Here is a 23,215-nt window from a genome sequence, read left to right as displayed (position 1 = left end):
CCCCAAGTTCAGTTTCTAAAACCATCCAGCACTACGACCAAACTGGCTCCATGAGGACCTCCCCAGGAAAGGAAGACCAAGAGTCTCCTCTGCTGCTGAGGAGAAGTTCATCCGAGTCTCCAGCCTCAGAAATGGAAAGTTAACAGCAGCTCAGATTAGAGTCCAGATAAATGCCACACAGAGTTCTAGTAGCAGACACATCTCTAGATCAACTGTTCAGAGGAGACTGAACCAATCAGACCTTTATGGTCAAATAGCTGCTAAGAAACCACTACTAAGGAAAAGCAACAAGCAGAAGAGATTAGTTTGGACCCAGAAACACCAGGAATGGACATTAGACCTGTGGAGATCTGGGCTTTGGTCTGATGAGTCCAAATTTGAGATCTTTGGTTCCACCTGCCGTGTCTTTGTGAGACCAGAAAAGTTGACCAGATGGTCTCTACATGCATGGTTCCCACTGTGAAGCATGGAGGAGGAGGTATGATGGTGTGGAGGTGCTTTGCTGGTGACACTGTTGGGAATTTATTCCAAACTGAAGGAACTCTGAACCAGCATGGTTCTACCACAGCATCCTGCAGCGACATGACATCCCATCCAGTTTAGTTGGACCATCATTTATTTTTCAACAGGACAATGACCCCAAACACACCTCCAGGCTGTGGAAGGACTATCTGACCAACAAGGAGATGATGGAGTGCTGCATCAGATGACCTGGCCTCCACAGTCACCTGACCTAAACCCAATCCAGATGGTTTGGGATGAGATAGACCTCAGAATGAAGACAAAAGGACCAACAAGTGCTCAGCATCTCTGGGAACTCCTTCAAGACTGTTGGAAAACCATTTCAGGTTCTACCATGAAGATCATCCAGAGAATGCCAAGAATGTGCAAAGCAGTTATCAAAGCAAAGGGTGGCTGTTTAGAAGAATCTAAAATATAAAACATGTTTTAACTTATTTCACACTTTTTTGTTTACTACATAATTCCATATGTGTTCATTCATAGTTTTGATGCCTTCAGTGAGAATCTACAATGTAAATAGTCATGAAAATAAAGAAAAAACACTAAATGAGAAGGTGTGTCCAAACTTTTGACTGGATGTGAAAATATGACCTCAGGCCGGTTCTAGATGATGATGTAAAGCATTAAAATAGAAGTTAAAGCTCCTGACAACATAAAAAGACATCTACTGGAGTGTAAAAGTTCATTCTTGACCACATTTTATGGTTTTCTATGCAGCTTCTGAGGCAGTATTAGCAGCAGATATCAGTTTATACATCATATCTCTCTCATACTCTAAATATTATGAAGCACTTTTCCACCTTTAGCTGACAAAGCGCTTTAAGGTTTGTCTTCTCCGTCACCCGCTGAGCTCTGACCTGCCAACCCTGCTATTAATGGACAACCTGCTCTACTACCAGAGCTCCATGAATCTTAAAAAGCCAGTTAAGATGTTTAACATCTACACTTGACACCAGGACTCCAGGATTCATGTGTTTTCTGCTGGTTCATGTGCATATAATTCAGAAATCTGCCTCCTTGGCTTCAACTTCAGCTGCTTTATCATGAAGGGCGTTGCCGTGTGTTACTAAATTAGCATCGCAGCAAACCTGGAAGCTGAGGGAGAGTTTTCACCATTTTTGGAAACAATAACAACAACAATAATAACAATGTAAATATAACATAACAAGATATTCGATATTATCTGATTGTTATATTTATTGGTTACTCCTTATCCCAGATAAATAGAAAAAATCTAAAATACAGGCAGGTACACAGCAGAGCAACATGAAAGTAATGCAATGAGTGCAGAAAAACAGAAAACTGCAAATAAATAAAGGTTAAAATCCATAAAAACAGAATAAGAAAAAGTATTAAAAAGTAATGAAAGGTACAGCAAATTACCTAAAATATGTAAATGTGTGAATCAATTGACAGGTTAATAAACAAAGTTAGTTCTAAGAAGATCAATAAATACATAAAATCCAAAAAATATTGCACAGATTTGTACAAATGTAGAAAAATGGCGACAGATTCTAGTATACAGAAAAAAAATAGAATAAAAATACTTTCTTGATCCCCAAGGGGGAATTCTGTAAAAAACAGAAAGAGTAAAATGACCACCAAACAAATAAATCAGAAATAAAAAATAAAAATATACTAAAGTACAAAATTCACAATAAAGTATAAAATATACTAAATGCCAACAATAAAAATACATAATGAATGAGGAAATTAAAGTCCTTTAAACAGCAGCAACATGTAAGTAATGCAGTGAATGCAAAAAAAACAGAAAAAGAAAGGAATTAAAGAAACTGAATGAAAGTTAAATTGAATGAACTAAAATATGTAAATAAGTGAATAAATTAAGAAATGAATAAATACAGTTAGTTCTAAGAAGAGTAACAAATAAATAAAATCAACAAATATTGCACAGATTCTAGTATCTGAAGAACATTTAATTTTTAAATATATAATAAAAATAATATAGAATAGAAATACTTTATATACAAATAAATTAGAAATAAATCAGAAAAATATACTAAAGTACAACAGCAAAATAAAGTATAAAATATAGTAAATGCCAACAATAAAAATATACAGTGAATGAGGAAATTAAAGTCCTTTAAACAGCAGCACAACATGCAAGTAAAGCAGAAAAATTACAAATAAATAGATGTCAAAATTCATAAAAAATGACAATACAAAAGGAAAAGACAGCACATCAAATAGACTAAAATATGGAAATAACTGAATAAATTGATTAGTCAATAAATAAAATTAATTCTAAGAAGATCATTAAATAAATAAAATCAAACAAATATTGTACAAATTCTATTATATGAAGAAATTTTTTGTTTTTAAATATAGAATAAAAATAATATAAAATAGAAATATTTTATTGATCCCCAAGGGAAAATTCTGAAGGTTTTTTTTTAAAAATTGAAATAAATTATAATAATATATAATATATAAAATTTATTAAAAATTGCAATATGCTCAATAAAGTGCATAATATACTGTAATTAAAAATGTGCTACACCCAGTTGAGAACCATTAATTAAAGCTACTATGCGTGTTTTAAATAGAGGAAGCTGAAACACCTGCATAAAACCCACACAGGTAAAGGTGAGAACATGCAGACTCCTCACACAGAAGCTCCAGGTGACCTTCAGGTGTTGCTGTGTTTGTATTCAGCGTGTTTCACGGTGATTTCTGTTGCTGTTTCTCATTTTTCTCGCTGCTTTTAAATCTTCTTTATGACTGACCTGCTGCCCCTGTGCAGGAAAGTAGTCCCGGCCGCTCAGATCCTACAGCGCCACCTGCCGTTGGTTGTGCGGCTCCAGCTGAGTGCTGAGGCTCTGTGTGCATCCGACTCTCCGCAGGGTGGGAGGGGAGGAGGGACGCCAGATGTAGCCGCACCGCGCATGCGCCTCAGCCTTAGTAACCCGCTCCAGGAGGACGCCCGCTGTCGGCCGCTTCCCGCCACTGCTGCGCCGGGTTGTTTACCCCACGGAGCCGGCCGCAGAAACCCGAGGCCCCCCTGGAGCCTCACCGGGACGGAATGCTTTAGTTGTTTTATCTTTTATTGGCTTAATTGGCCAAAGTGATTGAGAAACCAATCAAGAGTTTTAATGAGCCGGGGCTCGCGAGGGGAGATTATTTATGCTAATGAAGTCGATGTCACTTCCGCCCCTTTTATTTGCGCCATTTTGGATAGGGCAGTTTCTCCGCTGGATGTGTATTGTCTGTCAGAGAGGAGAATGGGCTCAGAGTTATCGGCTGCCAGGCAATCATAGGTACCGTTGTCTCCGCCGGTAGTTGCTCCCCAGCACCGGGACATGTGTCCGCCCTCACCGCCCCGGGGAATGGACGCTCTGATTGTCTCATGAGGCTCGGAGGCTCCCGGCCACAGGGAAGAGGACAGCCCGTTGTCGGCGAGGGTTTGGAGGGTATACCGACGGCCGGGCGGCTGGCTGGCTGGCTGTCTGGCTCTCCAGTGGTCACCTGAACGGATATAACCGGGATATCTGAGCGGGCGGAAAGTGTCCGCACGTCGCTTCACGCAGCCCGGAGGTGGCTCGCTTCACTCACACGGGAGCGCTGGATGTGAGAGCAGGTAAACTTGTGTGTCATAACGCCGCTGGGCTTCACCCTCCGGGCGGAGAGAGTTCGCTGCTAGCGGCGGCTACCTGCGGAGATGCGATGGGTGGCGGTGAACTACAGCTGAGGTAACTTGGCTGTCCGAACAGTCCGTTTTCTGGAAGTAACGGCGGCGCTAAGTTCAGTCGATCCCCTCGGCTGGTTTGTTTACAACGCTAGAATATATTTTTAACGGAATCACGGGCAGAAATGGCAGCTTTGAGTTTAAGAACAGCCCGTGTTGTTGGTGCGAGTTGAGCTAGCTTAGCATGCTAGCCTGGCGCCGTGTGCCCCCATTATTTGTCAGCGGCAGCAGCAGCAGCAGCTCCCTGCCAAAGCTATCGATCCGGATTGTGCCAGATGTTGATCAGAGATGTTACGATCTGGTTTGTTTGTATCCACACCGGAGCCGATTATCCAAACGTGGAGGGAAGCTGATGGAAGTGCAGCTCGTGTAGTTTTTCTGTTGTGTTGTGGGCACTGAAATAATGGGATCATGTGAGTTTTTTATGTGGAAAACCAAACATTTAAAGGTGACACTTGGGGTTGTGATGCTCTCACATCTTGATTTATAAGGTGTGACATTATGATTGGAGTTAGGAACATCAACAAACATTATATCTATCTTCTTGAATGTGACATGTGTGGATACCTTGAATTTCCCCAAGGAGATGACTAACCTATCTATCTATGTATCTATATATATCTATTGATCTATCGATTTGCTCTCAGACCACAACTTTTCCCACTAATGGCTGCAGACAGGTGTGCATTTTGCGACTAACCTCTGTGCAACTTTTTGTTTTTCCTGCCATCACTGTAGATGTCACCTGAAGCTGCAAACACATTATAGGAGGAGAAACAGCTTTGAGGAAACCCGAGGCCTCTTGGTTTTGATTCTTCTTCTTCTTTTTGCTGTTTTTCACCACTGTAAAAGGGGGAAACCTGTTTTCTGCCAGCAGAGCCGACAGCAGCCTCCTCCTGCCTCTCCTCCCTCCCTCCCGTCTCCCTCCCTTTTCCTCCCACTCAGTCAGCCTCTCCTTGGCTTTTATGCCTCTCTCTCCCATTTTTTTTTGCTTTGCTTCCTCCCCCTCCCATCCGTCGCCCCCTTCTTTCTCTCACCCTCTCCCATTTTCTCCCCCCTCTCCAAGCCTGTCTGTCCGACCTCCCTGCCTCCTTCCCTCCCTGCCTCCCCATCCCTTCCCCCTCTTCCTCTTCCGTTGCTCGCTCTCCCTCCTCTCCCCTTTCCTCTCTCATCTCTCCCTCCCAGCTCCCTCACCCTCTCCACCTCATCCTCTCTCTCTCTCTCTCTCTCTCTCTCTCTGTCTCTCGCCCTCCCCCCCACCTCTTCCCTGATCTCTCTCGCCTCCTTCTGTCCCTCCCCCTTCCTCCCTTCCAACATCCCTTCCCTCCCCCCTCTCTCTCCCTCCACCTCCCTCCACTGCAGACATATTGTAGAGGCTGCTGCTGACTCAATAGGAGGCGCCATTCTGTGATGGCCTTGTGAGGCGAGGGAGAAAAAAAAGGGGGCAGGCAGAATATAGGTAGGCTTACATAATGGAGGCCTCTCTCTAGCGCCACCTACGAGTCACGGGAGGAAGCAGGGGGAAGTGTGAGACAGACGGATGGACAGGATTGTCTTCTCGCTGGGTCACACAGTTGGTGGAACCTCACGTTGTCGTCCCCCTTTTCTTCTTCTGCTGTTTTCTAGAAAGTGAAACAAGCTGCAGTTTGCTGTTTGTTGGAGCTGTTGTCATTGTAGGTCATTGTGCATCTGTGACCTTTGACCTTACAATGTTAGAGCTTTGATCTGAACAGATGGAAGTGCATTTATTGGGGTGTGCTTCTTTGAATAGTCAGTCTGACAGTACTGATGATGGCACGTGAACAGGAGAATGCTAGTTGAGCTGTATTCTGAGTGGAACCAGTGACTTGGCCTTTCTGTTGTCCACCTTTGACCACTAAAGTTGGGTTCAGCCAGGTCAGATCAGAACTTCGAGAAAGGAAAAGATAATTTTGTCTGTTCTTTTTTTTGTAGTTTTAGCAGAAATCAGGCCCACAGTTCAAAAGTCGAACTACAAATCAGTGAGCTTAACTTTTGTATGAAACCAGCGGGTTTGTGTTTCTGCTAGCCACCTTTGACTGCTAAAGTTGTGTCGGATCAAAACTTTAGTCTGTTGTAACGAAAAAACATGTAATTTTGTGCAAAGTATAACCGCAAATCATTGAGTTTAGCTTTGTGTAATATGACGAATAATGATAGAAGTGACTTCTTCTTACTTCTTCTGGCAAACAGTGCCTCTTTAAATAATGAACCAGTAGATGGTGTTCATTGAACGATGAACAGGAGGATGTTGGTTTAGCTTTATTTTGTATGGTAGCAGTGACCTGGCCTTTCTGTTCTCCACCTTTGACGGCTAAAGTTTGGTTCAGCCAGGTCAGATCAGAACTTTGAGAGAAAAAAAGATAATTTTGTCTTAGCTGGAATCAGGCCCACAGTGCAAAAGTAGAACTGCAAATCACTGAGCTTAGCTTCATGTAATGTGACTTTGTGTAAACTCTGACTTTTTAAATCATGATCCTATAGATGGTGTTAATTGAATGATAAATGAGAGGATGTTGGTTTAGCTTTCTTAAGGTGCGAGCATCGAATGGTGGCTCTTGGACTCATACCCTAAAGCCAACAGGAAGTCTGCCATTTTGAATTAACTGTGAGAAATTTGGTAATTTTTGTCATTTTCAATAGCTGTAAACTCACAGGGCATCACTCCAAGAGACCTCAAATTGGACAGTATATACAACATGCCTTATGGATGAAAACTTGTCAAAGTCTTCAGCATAAGTCAAATTGCGTTGCCATGGTCCCCTTAACTTTGATGCTTCACCATGAAACAGGAAGTGTAGTGTAAATCCCCTCTAAATGTTGCAATCTGCCTCAAACTTTACATGATTGATCACAGTCCTGCCTGATGACATCCATATGCCAATGTCTACTCACAGTCATAGCGCCACCTGCTGGAGAGGAAATGACATGTTTGACACTGATGTACTATTGTTCGCCGGTTGTTCATATTCATGGTCGTTATTCTTTCATCCTCGTTACACTGGCTCCCAGTAATTCCTGCCTCTTCATATTGGCTCCCAGTATGTTTCAACCTTGACAAACTGGTTCCTGGTCTGTTTTATCCTCTTTCTATTGGCTAGCAGTATGTTTCAGCCTATTTAAACTGACTCCCAGTGTGTTTTAGTCTTGTTATATTGGCTTCCAGTATGTTTCAGCCTCTTTACACTAGCTTCAGTATATTTTGTCGTCTTTTTTTCACCAATGAAAGGATGTTGTTTTAGCTTTATTTTGTATGGAACCATTGGCTTTGTCTTCCTGGTAGCCACCTTTGACCACTAAAGTTGGGTTGGATCAAAACTTCAGGATGTTGTAACCGAAAAAAGAAAATCTAGTCAGGTCTTTTGGGAGCGTCATTAAACTTTAGGTTCAGGAAATAAAAGGCTAACCCTAAATCACTGAGTTTAGCTTCTTGTAATATGTTGAATAATGATAGAAGTGGATTTAATAGGATTTAATTCTTCTGGCAAACTGTGACTCTTTAAGTCATGAACCTATAGATGATGTTCATTGAATGATGAATGGAAGGATGTTGGTTTCACTTTATTTTGGATGGAACCATTGGGTTTGTCTTTCTGTTAGCCACCTTTGACCACTCAAGCTGGGTCAGATCAAAACTTCAGGATGTTGTAAATTTTGTCAGGTCTTTTGGTAGCGTCACTGGAGTTTGGATTCACAAAGTAAAAGTATAACTGCAAGTCACTGAACTTAGCTTCATGTCATATGATGAATAATGGTAGAAGTTAATTTGATAGCATTTACTTCTTCTGTCAAACTGTGATTCCTTAAATAATAACTCTATTGATATTGATAATGACGTGATGAATGAGAGGATGCTGGTTTGTCTTCCTGTTAGCAATGTTTCACTGCTAAACTTGGGTTAAAAGAGGTCAGATCAAAACGTCTGTGTGCTGTAACTTAAAAAAATACACCATTTTGTCAGGTCTTTCTTTGTAGGTTTAGTAGACATGAGGCTCACAATGCAAAACCAGGTCATTCCACCTCAATTCATCATATTTAAAAAAAAAAAAAAAAAAGTCCACACCTGACAATCTCATCTGTGTTGGAGTTTTTTTTGTCTGTGCATGTTAGTATGTAAAATTTTTGCCTTGTGTTTTTTTTTTTTGCGCCAGTCTGTGGATCAATGTTTGAAGTGTCATAACTGAAGAAATCATATGGATAGAGTCTTGAAATCTTGCAGGTTCACTGATATGTACATTTGATCTTCAGTGTTACAACCTTGTTGAGATAGAATAATACAAACCAGTTATATGATGGGTTAAATGTGGTGGAATATTAGAGTAAACAGAAACATTGGAATTTTTTAGCCATATTTACATCATCATATAACTGGTTTGTGTTATTCTATCAAAGCAGGTTTGTACCATTAAAGAGCACAGTACTCCTCCAAGGCTGCTCATTCCCCCATATGGCATTGTCAGAAATGCAGCAATTTTTTATTAGTTATTGATGATCAGAAATCACAGCAGCATAGAATGTGTCCATTTAATATAGATGTACCCACAAACAAAATGACCTTGTGCTGAGCACAGGTGTGTGTTATGCATGTGTACGTTATGTATGGATACCGAATCATGTGACCTAAATATGTAGCGGGTGGTGGAAATTGATGGGACTCAGAAACACCCCCACAATTTAATCCATAGTCCTGATAATCCTCAGTGGTGGATTTGTAGTAGGATCACAATCGTGATCGTCAGCAGGTAGCTGACACAGTGTTCACTTGTCATGGTTACAGTGACGCCTTGCCGCTATCTGGTAATGATACAGAAATCTTAAACAAATCCATGGATCCAGACTATAAGCTGCATCACTGCCAAAATCTGATCACTTGGTCCTTGTGTCATTTCTGACCTTCCCTGAAAATTTCATCCAAATCCGTTCGTCTGTTTTTGAGAAATGTTGCACACAGACAGAAGGACAAACGTACGCTGATCATCACATAACTCCGCCACGTTCCTTGGCGGAATAATTATGCAAAAACTGACAAGACTCCCCCTTGTTTAAGAATTCATAACTCCAAAACTAATGTCACCTATGAGCCCATATTTTACATACGATCAACTCAATCAACGTTCACCACTTTTTAAATAAAATCTGTCAAATTGATGAGAGTGAGGCGTGGAGCATTTGATGAATTGAGGCAGAATGACCCAAAAGCGAATCATCGAGCTAAGCTTCGTGTAAACAAAGCTCCCTTAATAACAACAGTTATTTTTCACATTCGGTGTTACTCACCAGAATGCATCGTGTGTCTTTGCCGCTGCATTTCTGCACGTCTTTGCACATTGCCGACGTGTGAAACAGTGTGAGCCACTGGCAGCGTTGTGTGTCTCGTCACCAGTGTGGGTGAGCATCCTTGTGCACATGAATGACACATCCATCACAATGACCTACTCATAAAAAAATCCCGCTCCGTAGCACTGCTGCAGTTCAAAAACTCCAAAAGGTGCCTTTTTATGTTTTGTGACTGTGGAGCCTGAAAAGGTTTTTCTGGAACCCTGTTTGTGTCAGCCTATTAAACTCTTTGTTGTGGATTTGAAGCTTTGCTATCAGGCCAGTTGGACAGGAAGAACACAGGTGTGTAGTTGTTTAAAATTAAATTTGGCTGCTTTTGTCTTAGGGTTCTTGTATTGTCCGTACTGTCACATCCTACTGGGACTGTTGAATGGAGCAGAGCCACTACTAATGTTGTCCACAAACCTGTGATTTGGGAATAAGAGGGCATGTTTTGGCTTCATAATCTATTGCAGAACAGCCTCATGACCCAGGTGACTCTAGCTACAAATGGCACAAATACTAGTTGTCTGTAATTATGTCTTGATGCCAAAAGTAATAATTTAACAGATGGTTAAAAGTTGCAAGGCCTTTTGAGTACATCTTCCTTGTTAACTGTAAGTTTGTCAACTGAAGCCAAAGGTCAGGAAATAAACAGTTAACTTGCTGTTACTAAAGGAGAGTTCACTGTTTATTTCCTGATCCTCGGCTTCAGTTACCAGACACCTGTCCAGGTTGGACCCTCCCTCCACCTGCTGATGACGTCCTGTGTGTGTGTTTTCTATCCAGGCAGGCAGAATGTTCCAGCTCCCCGTCAATAACCTGGGCAGTCTGCGGAAAGCGAGGAAAAATGTCAAGAAGGTCCTGGGAGACATCGGCCTGGAGTTCTGCAGAGATCACCTGGAGGTAAGCAGCCGTTTTTACACTTTACAGCAGGGGCGTCAAACATGCGGCCCGCGGGCCGAGACCGGCCCGCCAGAGGGTCCAGTCTGGCCCGTAGGACGACTTTGTCAGAGAAGACATTAACTGCAGTAAAACTATAAATTTAAAATAATTTCTAGACCATGACAAGTTGTTTTGATCATAAAGTAAAATACTAGATTGCTCATTATTCTTTTGTCATTTTGTGTCTCATTTTTGTCTGACTGTTGTCGTTTGTCTCATGTTTTGGTCATTTTGTTTCTCGCTTTTGTCAGTTTTTTTGTCTGTTTGTGGAATTTTTTGTCTTTTGTCGTTTTGTGTCTCATTTTTGTACTATTTTGTCTCATTTTTGTCATTTTATTTCTCACTTCTGTGTTTTTTGTCTCGTTTTTGTCGTTTCTCCATTTATTTGTTGCTTTGTAACTTTTTTTGTCTAAATATTTGTCTCTTTTATTTTTGTTTTGTGTGATTTCTCATTTTTTGTGGTTTTATTTCTAGTTTTGGCATTTTGTGTCTCGACTTTATAAAGAGTAAAACTTACAGGGAAGACATTAACTACAAATTTTAAGTTTGTAAAACTATAAATTTAAAATAATTTCCAGACCATGACAAGTTGTTTTGATCATAAAGTAAAATTTTAGATTGTTCATTGTTCTTTTGTCGCTTTGTGTCTCATTTTTGTAATATTTTGTCTTGTTTTTGTCGGGGTTTTTTTTTTTTTGTCTGACTTTAGTCGTTTGTCTCGTGCGTTTGTCATTTTGTTTCTCATCTTTGTTGTTTTGTGTTTCCTTTTTGTCTCGCTTGTGTCGTTTGTCTATTTTTTTGTTGTTTTGTTTCTCATTGTTGTAATTTTTGGTCTTGTTCGTGTCATTTGTGTAACTTTTTGTCTGCTTTTTTTGTCTTGTCTTGTTTGTTTAATTTTTTGTTGTTTTGTGTCTCATTTTTGTCATTTTACTCATAATTTTTAAATATTTTGACCTGTTTTTTTTCCCTTTTTTGTTGTCTGACTTTTGTTGTTTTGATCATAAAGTAAAAGGAAAAATTTGGAGTTGTGGTTATTTATACGTTATTATGCTCTGATTTTACTGATCACTTGAGATCAAATTGTGCTGAATGTGGATCCTGAACTAAAATGAGTTTGACACTCCTGGTTTACAGTGGTTTTAGCCGTTTATTAAGAAGCTTCCAGAGTTCCTTTTATGATTGTTATAAGGACAGCATCATATTTTTCCTTTTTGGAAGCATAGGGATCAGTTAATTTGGCTCTCTGCTTGTGAGGATTCGGCAGTGAGGTCCCTGGAGCTGCTGCATGAATGTAGATGATGAGTTACAGTGTGAATTTATGAACTGAATTCATGTAATGTAGCAGTTACAGTATTGTGATCGGCCTCGCTGACACCGTGACCCCGTTCTGTTAGGCCTCACTTAGCGTTGGAGAAAGATGCTCTCATGGTTGAAGAGCAGAAACCTAACATAGTTCAGCTTCCAGTTGTGTGAATTGCATAAAAATCTTGGGCACAAACAGGGAGAATTATACAGATTTGCTCACATTAGATGGAGTTTTAGATGTACAAAGTAATTAACGTGTCATTCATTCAGACACGACAACTATGGACCAGAAACTACAATATTAGCTTATTTTCCAGCTCCAACATTATACAAACATATACACCTTATGAAATAGTCATAAATCTTCTAATCAGCGTTTAACTGGAATGCAGAGCAGCAGAGGAACATTTTGGAGTCTTAAATATCAACATATCTTTTGCCTACATTTACACAGAACCTCCTTCAAGTCCTGGTGTAAAGGTGCATCATCAGAAACAGAAATATTTCCCCAGCTCTACATACGTCTAATATATCTGCTGATGTTTTCTCCTGGTTCGTTGTGTCTTTGTTCCACCTTGTATTAATTCTGAATTCTTTTTTTGTCAGGACTATAAAGACTTCACTCCTCCTGAGGTGTACATAAAGCACACTAGCTGGGAGGATGTGTGCATGTGGGAACCATCACATACCAAAGTCCAGGTTAGTGACATCTAGATGTTCTCAGATATATTCTGTTGTATTATTGTAGGTTTGTAGATGTCACATCAACATAAAAATGTATGAATGCACGGTGTTTTATGTCTCTCAGTCAAAGCGCTCATAAAGTCTTTCCTCCTCTCTGTATCTCCAGGACTACAGATCAAAGCCTTTCTGCTGCTCTGGCTGCCTCTTTTCATCCAAGTACTTCTCTGCATACAAGAGCCACTTCCGTAATGTCCACAGCGAGGACTTTGAGAACAACATTCTGCTCAACTGCCCCTACTGCACTTACAATGGCAACAAAAAGACTCTGGAAACACACATTAAACTGTTCCACATGCCTAATAACACCGTGCGGCAGGGCCCCGGTGGGATGGTGGCAGGAGCTGGTGGGATCATGATGAAGGACGGTATGCTGAAGAGGACTGGGGACAGCGTGGAGCAGGCGGTGTACTACTGCAAGAAGTGCACCTACAGGGACCCTTTGTACAATGTGGTGCGAAAGCACATCTACCGGGAACACTTTCAGCAAGTGGCCCAGCCCTACATTGTGAAGCCTGGAGAGAAAGCAAACGCTCAGAATGGTGGCAGTATGGACGGTAGTAACACAAACAATGTTAACAGCAACCAGATTCACTGCAAGAAGTGTCTGTTTGTTCCACGGACCTACGAGGCGCTGGTCCAACACGTGATTGAGGACCACGAGAGGATCGGCTACCAGGTGACTGCAATGATCGGACACACCAGCGTGATCGTCCCCCGTCCCAAACCCATCATCATGATCCCCCCCAAAACGCATGGAGACAAGACCATCATTGGGATGGGCCCTAAAGGCGCCGTCATGGCAACCACCAGGTCACCTGGCTCACAGCACCTGGGCCGAGTCGTCATCGCTTCAAAGACCGGCTTCAGTTCTCAGAGTCTTCTATCTGGGATGAAACACGATGCGATAGGATTAAAGGCCGGATCCATGCAGCCGTTCTCTGTTGGAAACCAGCAGGTGAGGGTTTCTTTACCGGGGAACGCCCAGGTTTCTGTGCCGCAGCAGTCGCATGCAGCAAAGCAGCTTATTTCTGGAGGCAGCCTGCGGAGCCCAGTGGTTGTTGGTTCCTCTTCCTCACTCAAATCCAACCCGCTGGGTTCACGTGTCCAGGCAGCAGCTACCACTGTGGCCTCCGTCACGGCCAAGAAAGGCTCCTCGGTGCTCGGCACGTCGTACACCCAGAAGTGGAAAATCTGCACCATCTGCAATGAGCTCTTCCCAGAGAACGTTTATAGTTCTCACTTTGAGAAAGAGCACAAAGCAGAGAAGGTGCCTGCTGTGGCAAACTACATCATGAAGATCCACAACTTCACCAGCAAGTGTCTCTACTGCAACCGTTATCTCCCCAGTGACACGCTGTTAAACCACATGCTGATCCACGGTCTGTCCTGCCCTCACTGTCGCGCCACCTTCAATGACGTGGAGAAGATGGTGGCTCACATGCGGCTGTCACATCCAGACGAGAGGGTTGGACCACGAACTGACTCTCCTCTGACCTTTGACCTCACGCTGCAGCAGGGAAATCCCAAAAACGTTCAGTTGATCGTCACTACGTACAACATGAGGGACGCTCCGGAGGAGTCGGTGGCGTTTCACGCTCAGAACAACAACACCTCCATGTCCACAGCCTTGTCTGCTTCTCTAATATCAGCCAAGAGGTTAATGCCTCAGCATCCGCCCAAAACACCTTCAGGAGCCTCTGACGGAGCTCCAGCTAAGAGCGCTCCTCAGGCCTCGGTGCCCTACAAGAGGGATGTAGGCAAAACACTGTGTCCTCTTTGCTTCTCCATCCTCAAGGGCCCGATCTCAGACTCTCTGGCCCACCACCTGAGAGAGAGGCACCAGGTGATTCAGACAGTCCACCCCGTAGAAAAGAAACTAACCTACAAGTGTATTCACTGTCTGGGGGTTTACACCAGTAACATGACGGCCTCCACCATCACGCTACACCTGGTGCACTGTCGAGGTGTCGGGAAATCCCAGAATGGACAGGACAGCCGGGCGGCTCATTCCTCTCGGGTCGGCCCGGCCCCGAGCAGCACTCTCAAACGGCCCAGCTTTGATAGTTCTGACACCAGCGCACCAAAACGAAGGAGGCCGGGACCTCCTGGGGAACGGGCCCACCCTCGGGACAGCAACGGTCCGTCAGCATTTGTAGAGAATCCTGATGAGCCCGTGGTTCTGGCTCTGGACCCCAAAGGACATGAGAGCCAGTCGTATGAATCCAGGAAGGCTTTTTTAACTCAGTATTTCAACCGGGCGCCGTATCCGACCCAGCGGGAGGTGGAGAAGCTGGCGGCCAGTCTGTGGCTGTGGAAGTCCGACATCTCCAGCCACTTCGTCAACAGGAGGAGGAAATGCGTCCAGGAGTGTGAGACCCAGGGCTCCAGCGTGCTGCTCGGCTTCAGCATGCACGAGCTCAGCAAAGTGAGTCACGAGCTGGCGTTCGCTCAGGGCGGCTCGTACGAGGGCCGACAGAGCAAACGGCGGACGTCCAGGACGCGTATGGGTTTGTCGGAGGAGGCGCTGCAGAGACACAAGGAGCTGGTGGCTGCTAACGGAGCTCCGGAGGGGAAGTCGGCCAGGAGCGTGGACGGCACCAAACCGTCCGCCACGAGTCCCAACTGTGCCAGCAGAGACCAAACCAAGACAATCAACAGCCTCTTACCACAGAAAATGCCTCTAGACCTCTCCGAACCCATCGCCATCGACTCTGACAGTGATGAGGAAGAGCAGCAGAAGGATAACAAGGAACTGGAGGGAGAGGTGCGTCGCCATGGTAACCGGCAGCTTACTGGAGCTCAGGAGAGAATGGAGCCAAGGACAGGGGCCAAGATTGTTTCAGATCTGGACGACATGTCAGACGATGACGACGACGATGAAGACGACGAGGACGACGAGGATGACGAGGACGAAGGAGGACACGTGGAGAACGGCTTCGGGCCAGCGGAGGGCTCAGGACGGCCGGCTGCTAAAGGAAGAGACACTCTGCCCATCATTATCCCCAAGTTTGTTCCATCGTCTGCACGGAGCGGCAGAGACGGAGCCCAGCTGGGCAAACAGCAGGTCTGACAGAGAAAAATACAAAAAAACAAGAAAAAGAAAGGACTCGCAGTCAGAGAGACGCTGAAGGTTTGATTCCTGCCAACAAATCTGCCTCCAACGAAGTGAAGGACGCTGAAGAACTCCAAAAAAGCCATCCAATGACATCCAGAGGCGGGACTCTACGAGCAGCTAGGATCCATGTAAAGATCTGTGAACTAAATTTTAATGTTTTTTTTCCCCCTCAAGTGGTCAGAGACAGTGAAGTTACACCAAACAAACAGACAAAAGAAGTTTTCTGCCTTCTAGATCCTTTACTACATTGAGATAAGGAGTTATTAATGTTGATTTAGCCGCCGAGCTTCTGAGTGGGGCTGAAAATGTTGAGTTGTTTTGAGGTGTAGCTCTGAAGCTGACCAGATAATCCATCGTTTTTCATGTAGTTAAATACTGAGCTAGCTAGTGTAAATTTGTACAGTCTTTTAGACATGTTTGGACAGACATTGCCGTACATGTACCCTTAAATATTTGCTATTACCTGTGTGTAAGGTAGCCTCATATGTTCTACATCGGTATGCTTAACAATAGGTGTCGCTTTGGTGGCTGGTATTTTCTCATATGTTTATTTTTTAACAAAAAAAATAGTTTTTTTTGTTTTGCAAAATAATATATCTATATATAAATGAAATAATTTAGTTTTTGCTTTTATCCTGATTAGATTTTATTTTTTTATGTTTTATCTTCTCTTTTTTTTATGATTTCTCTTCTAAAAGAATAGTGGCACCGAACTATTCTCCTTGCATTTCATCATCTTTTCGCAGCCTTTCTGCTCATTAGCCTCCACTGTGCTCTACTTGCTTTCTATTTCCACGACTTTAGCTCGATGTTTCTTTTCCTCCCGCGAGACTGGACAGTAACCACCAATACTGACATCCGCAAAAGTGAAAGCCTTTTTCTTTTTTCTGTTTCCAGAAAAGATAGTTGTGTTTAATATGTGTTCTTTGAATTGTGTGTATTTGTTTTATGTTTTCATTTTTCACTTAAGCATTTATGAACAATAAAGTGCTGTAATTGTGCTTCTCACAGAACCAGTGGAGACACTGTTTTCTTAAAGAACAGATGGGTTTAGGCACGAAAATTAGCATTATAAAGCTTTTGTTTGTGTTTGTTTTGTTGTATTTTATGCAAATATTGCAACTCTGCAATTTATGCTAAATTAGTGCAGACCAAAACAAAACACACAAGTGGTTAAACCTTCTTTATACAAGTGAGTCAAGACTCAAAGTTGTCCATATTGACTCAAATATTGTCATTTTGAACAAATTTTCAGTCATTTTCAACATATTTCCAGTCTTTTTTGGCATTTTTGTGTTACTTTTAGCAAATTTTGAGTAAATTCGGGCAATTTTATGTGACTTTGGGCAGGTTTCAAGTTAATTTCGACAGTTTTATATTGAGCGCTAAATAAAATAGACTGGATCAATAGAATAAATGCAGCATGGCTCAGAAACAGTGAACAGAGGAGCAAGTTGTTGGAGATACATTCAGCATGGAGAACGTTGTCCCAAAATAATTCAAATCACCCATAACACCTCAAATACTGTAATTTGGAACAAATTGGGGGTCATTTTCACCAAGTTTCAAATTTTTTTTAACAGTGTTTAATTCATTTGGACCAATTTTAAGTCACTTTGAAGAATTTTATGTTACTTTGGGCAGATTTGAAGGTATTTTGGAGTTTGTAGAGGTGTTGATAACACTGGTGTGACTCAAAATTGCCCAAAATGACAAAAAAAATGTGTCCAAAGTGACTTTAAAATTGGAATTTTTAACTAATTGAGTCATTTTGGACCAGCTTAAAGTAATTTTGGATAGTTTTCAAGTTGTTTTGGTCAGTTTTTTAGTTAATTTGGAAATGTTTTGAGTCAATTTGGACAATTTCACGTGAACAAAGGAGCGAGTTGTTGGAGAAACATTCTGCATGGTGAAACATCCTTCTACAGATGATGTCCAGAGACTATTGGCTTCAAAGTTGTCCCAAAATGATTCAAATTGCCCGTAATAACTCAAATACTCTAATTTTGAACAAATTTGGATTCAGTTTCAACAAGTTTCAAATCATTTTTTAACAGTTTTTAATTTATTTGGACCAGTTTTGAGTCACTTTGAACAATTTTGGGCAGGTTTCAAGTTATTTTGGTCAATTTAAGACCGAGAGGGAAAGGATAAATCCAAAAGGCCTCCGGATCATTTGCTGAGAAAATGTTTAGTTTTGTGAAACAGTGCTTGTCCTTAAAGTGAAATTGTGAAAACTAACTCGTGGTGAGGGTTCATACGTTTGTTTTTCAGGAGTCGCATACCACAAAGATTGAGATCAATGCTGCACTTTATGACGTCTGTTTTTATCTCTGGTCAACTGTTAAAAATGCATCTTGCAAAACGGCACATTCTGTTGAAATGATGCATCTAGCAAGAAAAAAAAATGCATTTTTAAAACTACGTAGAATGATAATGACAATGTTTTACCTTTACTTTTAAGTAGACAATGTGGAGCTTCCAGGGTTAATAAGTGAGTCGTCAGTGTGATTTAGAGGAGCTACAAACAGATCACAAAGGACTACATCAGGGGTGTCAAACTCATTTTAGTTCAGGTTCCATGTTCAGCCCAATCTGATCTCCAGTGACCAGTAAAGTCACAGCATAATAATCTATAAATAATCACAACTCCAAATTTCTCCTTTGTTTTAGTGTAAAAAGTACATTCTGAAAATGTTCACATTGAAGGAATTATCTTTTTACAAAATATTATGAACAACCTGATATTTGTTAAGAAAAATAAGTTAAATTTCAACATTCAGCCTCAGTTTATCATTTACACATTACAATTTACAGATCACTGAGTGTCTACAAAGGAACACAACATTTAATCATAGGTATCTGGAACTGAACAATATAGTATTTTACTTGATAAAAGACAAAAAACGACCAAAATGACAAAAATCTGACAAAAAGCAAGAAACAAAATGACAAAAATGTGACAAATGACATGAAACAAAACAAAAAAAAAATTGACAAAAATGTTACAAAACAACAAAAAATGGACAAACGGAGCAAAAAATCACAAATGAAACAAAAAATGACACAAGCAAAACAAATCGACAAAAAATAGACTAACAACACAAGTGAGACAAACACAAAATAATTGTCGTTGTGATACAAACGATAAAAATCAAAAAACAACCAAAACAAGACAAATATTACAAAAACGAGAAAACGACAAAAAAATGAGAACGCATACAAAACAAAAAGGAGACAAAAACTTAGACAAAAAAAGTTAGAAAGCAACAACAAAAAATGGACAAAAAAGACCAAAAAAAGACAAGTGAGTCAAAATGATAAAAACATGACACACGACAAAAGTCAGACGAAAAAAGACAAAAAGCGACAAACACAAAATATTACAAAAATGATAAAAAATTACACAAATGAGACAAAAAAATGCCTAAAGCGAGAAAACGACAAGAAAACAGACGAACAACACAAGCGAAACAAAGAGGAAACACAAAACGACAAAAACATGAGACAAGTCAGACAAAGAAACAACAAAAACAAGACAATATTACAAAAATGTGACACAAAATGACAAAATAACAATGAACAATGTAGTATTTTGCTTTATGATCAAACAACTTGTCATGGTCTAGAAATTATTTTAAATTTATAGTTTTACTAATTTACAGTCTGCAGTTAATGTCTTCTCTGGAATTTTTGTGTTTTACAAAGTCGTCCCATGGGCCGGATTGGACCCTCTGGAGGCCCGATTTTGGGCCGTGAGCCACATGTTTGACACCTCTGGACTACATGATGTCAGAGCAGCTTCACTACTCCTTAAAATTGATTTTCCAGAGTTTATGATCTCTATTAGTTGGATAAACACCATTTTTCCAGTAGATATTTACTCATTTGGTGCCGGAGAGCGATGTCTAACATGTTGGTCTGAAATCTCTCACAGCTGTTCAATTAATTTGTTGTTAGTTAGATATCTGGTCATAGCATATGATCATTTTTATACTCATTATACCATGCAGTGACCCCTCTGGCCCTTTAAACAGGGGCGCCGTCATCCCATCTGGATAAAAATACTCCATCATAGGATAAAGGTAGGTCTCTCAGAGGACATTTGTGTTAGTTTGCAGCAATCCTTTCCTCTAAACTACACAAAAAATGTGTTGAAAATGACTAATCGGATCGTATTACCGGGTTGTTTTTGCACCACTAAACTTAGTTCTTACTGTAGCATCACTTTTTGCGTAACTTAACAGGCTGCTCCCGTCGTTGTAACGCTCATATAGCACTAATTTACGGCTATTGAATGTGATTTCTGACCCTATTTACTGATGTTTTTCCTGTAGATCTCAATCCAGATGCTGTCTTTGTGACTGAAGCTCCTGCCGTCAGGAGCCTCAACTCTTCCAATATCACTCAGATCTTTTTTCTTTTACCGCCAGAATCAGATCAAAGCACTCAGAGGACATTTGTGTTGGTTTGCAGCGAACCTTTCCTCTAAACTACAACAAAAATATATTGAAAATAACTAATCGGGTCATATTGCCTGGTCGTTTTTGTACCCCTACACTCTGTTTTTTTGTAATGTAGTGATTCTGGACTTAAATTTTACTGTAACGTTGCTGTTCCCATCATTGAAACGCTCATATTGCACTAATTTACAACTGTCGAATGTGATTTCAGACTATATTGACTGATCTTTTCTCCTGTAGATGTCAATCCAGATGTCAAAGCCTGAGCTGTCTTTGTGACTGAAGCTCCTGCCGTCAGGAGCCCCAACTCTTCGAGTATCATTTAGATCTTTTCCTGCCAAAATCAGATCAAACCAGTCCTGCTTAGCATATTTCTAAATGCCACACAGCGTGATTAGATGTTAATCGTACCAAGGAGTGCACCTGTGTGGAAACAGCTGCATTTTTTGTGTTCCTCCACTCATTTATTCAGATTTTTCCCTTTTAATTCATCATTTATCTGGATGGTGCTGAAGGTTTCCCACATAAATCAGTTAACAATTATCTGAGTGCAGATAAATGAATCCTCTGTGGTTCTAAAGGAGATACCTGTTGTGTTTTTCTGCATTTTTTTTCAGTTTCTCACTGAGTTTTGCAGACAGTGAAGCATGCAACCTCCAGGTACGACAGCGATCGTTCCTCTGGAGTCAAATTAATCAAGACGGAGTTAAAATTAGCCAATTGAATATTCCATTTTACCAATCAGGTCAGAATTATCTTGACATTTCTATTATCCATCAGCACATCTTAATGAGCTTTTCATTGTTGGGGCTGTGCGGTGAAGGATGTCGTCTCTGGATGAGATTTTACTACCAGAAAATATATATTTAAACAAGTTAAGACACAGAAATGGTGCCAGGAATATCTAGCATTGCTTGGTAACTGTGATGGGGGAAAAAAAAGAAAGCAATTTAGCCTCACAAGATCAGAGCTTTTTTTTTCTTTCTTTTTTTTCTGGTGCACTGAGGGTATGAAGTGTGCAGAGTAATGGTGCCATCAATATGTATTTTACCATTAAAAACACAGATGAAGGATGACAGGAAAAGGATCTTACACACAGATGTACAATGACATGTTGGAAAACCTGGAAGATTAAGAAACTTTATTCATGGTAGCACCAGAATTAAAACATTTCAGGGTGAATTTTGGTGTCAGATACCTACGGTTAGTCAGTTTGTGTTCTGGTTTTACATCTCTGCAAAAAGATGTACAATAACATGTAGGAAAACATGAGAAATAGTCACAAGAATAATCAACTTTATCTATACAGCTAAAGTTCTTTACATGGTGGCGCCAGCATGAAAACATTTTATGTCTGAGGTTAATTAAATCAGCTACAGTTCCAGTGACATTGGATGATGTCGGTTGTTGGAAAATATGAAAAGTAGCCACAACAGTTATAAACTTTATTCATACTCTTAAATTCTTTTCACGGTGGCAACAGAATTGAAATATTTCTAGACTGAGGTTGATAAAATCAGGCAGTTAAAGTGATAGAGCTACAGTTTATCCCTTTTTGTTCTGGTTATACACTAGTGTTCCAAAGTTTGGGGTCACTCAGACAATTTCATGTTTTCCATGAAAACTCACACTTTTATCCATGTGCTAACATAACTGCACAAGGGTTTTCTAATCATCAATGAGCCTTTCAACACCATTAGCTAACACAATGTAGCATTAGAACACAGGAGTGATGGTTGCTGGAAATGTTCCTCTGTACCTCTATGGAGATATTCCATTAAAAATCAGCTGTTTCCAGCTACAATAGTCATTTACCACATGAACAAAGTCTAGACTGGATTTATCATTCATTTAATGTTATCCCCACTGAAAAAAATGCTTTTCTTTCAAAAATAAAGACATTTCTAAGTGACCCCAAACTTTTTAATGGTGGTGTAAATCTTTACACACAGATATTTTGTAAGAAAACATGAAAAATAGTCATAAGATTACTAGAAGCTCTTTACATGGAGGCACCATGGTAATAAAATCTGGTCGTTTAAGTGATACAGGATGACTTTTAGTGTCAGATACCTGCAGTTTGTCCCTTTGTGTTCAGTTTATAAAGCTTTACTCACAGATATGTAAGAAAACATAATAATAATAACTTTATTTATATAGCACCCTTAACAACAGCATTCACAAAGTGCTTTGACAGTTAAAACATGCAACACAGACAATCAAGCAAGAGAGCAGTCAATTAAAATAAATAGTACAAATGATAATAAGTTTATATATAACAATAAAAATAAAAGTGGACCTAAAATTGAACCTTGAGGTACACCACAAGTAATGGCAGCTGAAGAGGAGGAATGATTACCATGGCGACTGAGTAGGTTCTGTCTAAAAGAGGAGTAAGGAGTAAAACCAATCAAACAGTGTCCCTGACACCAACCCAAGTTCTAAGATTAAAATTGCTCTACAGTGTAGAAAGCTGCACTCAGATCTAAAAAAATTAAAATTGCATTCTCTCCTCTGTCAGCAGCCAGGAGGAGGTCTTTTATTACTTTAAGGAGGGCAGTTTCTGTTCATGAAAACATGAAAAAAATAGTCAGAAGGTTAATAAAGTTTATTATGCAGCTGCATTACAACACCAGAATTGAAATATTTCTGGACTGAGGTTAATAAAATCAGGTAGTTTCGGTGACACAGGACTTACAGTTTGACCTTTTGTGTTCGGGTTTTACTTCTCTACACACAAATGTCCAAAATAAGATTATTTACCTTTATGCAGCTCAAGTTCTTTGCATGGTGGCACCAGAATGAAGACATTTATGGACCGAGGTTGATAAAGTCAGGCAGTTTAAGTGATGCAGTTTCAGTTTGACCTTTCGTGTTCTGGTACAATGACGTATAGGAAAGCATGAAAATAGTCATAAGATTAATAGAAGTTCTTTACATGGTGGCACCATGGCAATAAAATGAGCAGTTTAAGTATGTAAGAAAACATTTTTGAAAAAAATAGAAGATTAATAAACTTTATTATGCAGCTGCATTAAGACACCAGAACTGAAATATTTCTGGACCGAGGTTGTTTGACCT

General features: G+C 40.6%; 1 protein-coding gene across 1 annotated transcript; it reads left to right on the top strand.

The window, feature by feature from the left end:
• The first annotated feature begins 3,532 nt into the window (after positions 1-3,532).
• On the top strand, positions 3,533-16,684 carry adnpb (activity-dependent neuroprotector homeobox b). The gene is made up of 4 exons (XM_023273439.3): positions 3,533-4,120; positions 10,352-10,468; positions 12,419-12,511; positions 12,663-16,684. Exons 2-4 carry the CDS (start codon positions 10,361-10,363, stop codon positions 15,624-15,626), a joined length of 3,165 nt encoding a protein of 1,054 aa, XP_023129207.2. The 5' UTR covers positions 3,533-4,120; positions 10,352-10,360; the 3' UTR covers positions 15,627-16,684.
• Positions 16,685-23,215: the final 6,531 nt, after the last annotated feature.

Source organism: Amphiprion ocellaris, chromosome 8 (assembly GCF_022539595.1).
Source record: "Amphiprion ocellaris isolate individual 3 ecotype Okinawa chromosome 8, ASM2253959v1, whole genome shotgun sequence".
Taxonomy (NCBI): Eukaryota; Metazoa; Chordata; class Actinopteri; family Pomacentridae; genus Amphiprion; species Amphiprion ocellaris.
This window is presented reverse-complemented; position numbering and strand designations above follow the sequence as displayed.

What these genes read in the sequence shown, in the direction of transcription:
- adnpb (XM_023273439.3), top strand. Translation starts at nt 10,361, where the DNA reads ATGTTCCAGCTCCCCGTCAATAACCTGGGCAGTCTGCGGAAAGCGAGG. An exon ending in TCTGCAGAGATCACCTGGAG is followed by an intron (nt 10,469 to 12,418) that starts GTAAGCAGCCGT and finishes TTTTTTTGTCAG; the next exon opens with GACTATAAAGACTTCACTCC. An exon ending in CATCACATACCAAAGTCCAG is followed by an intron (nt 12,512 to 12,662) that starts GTTAGTGACATC and finishes CTGTATCTCCAG; the next exon opens with GACTACAGATCAAAGCCTTT.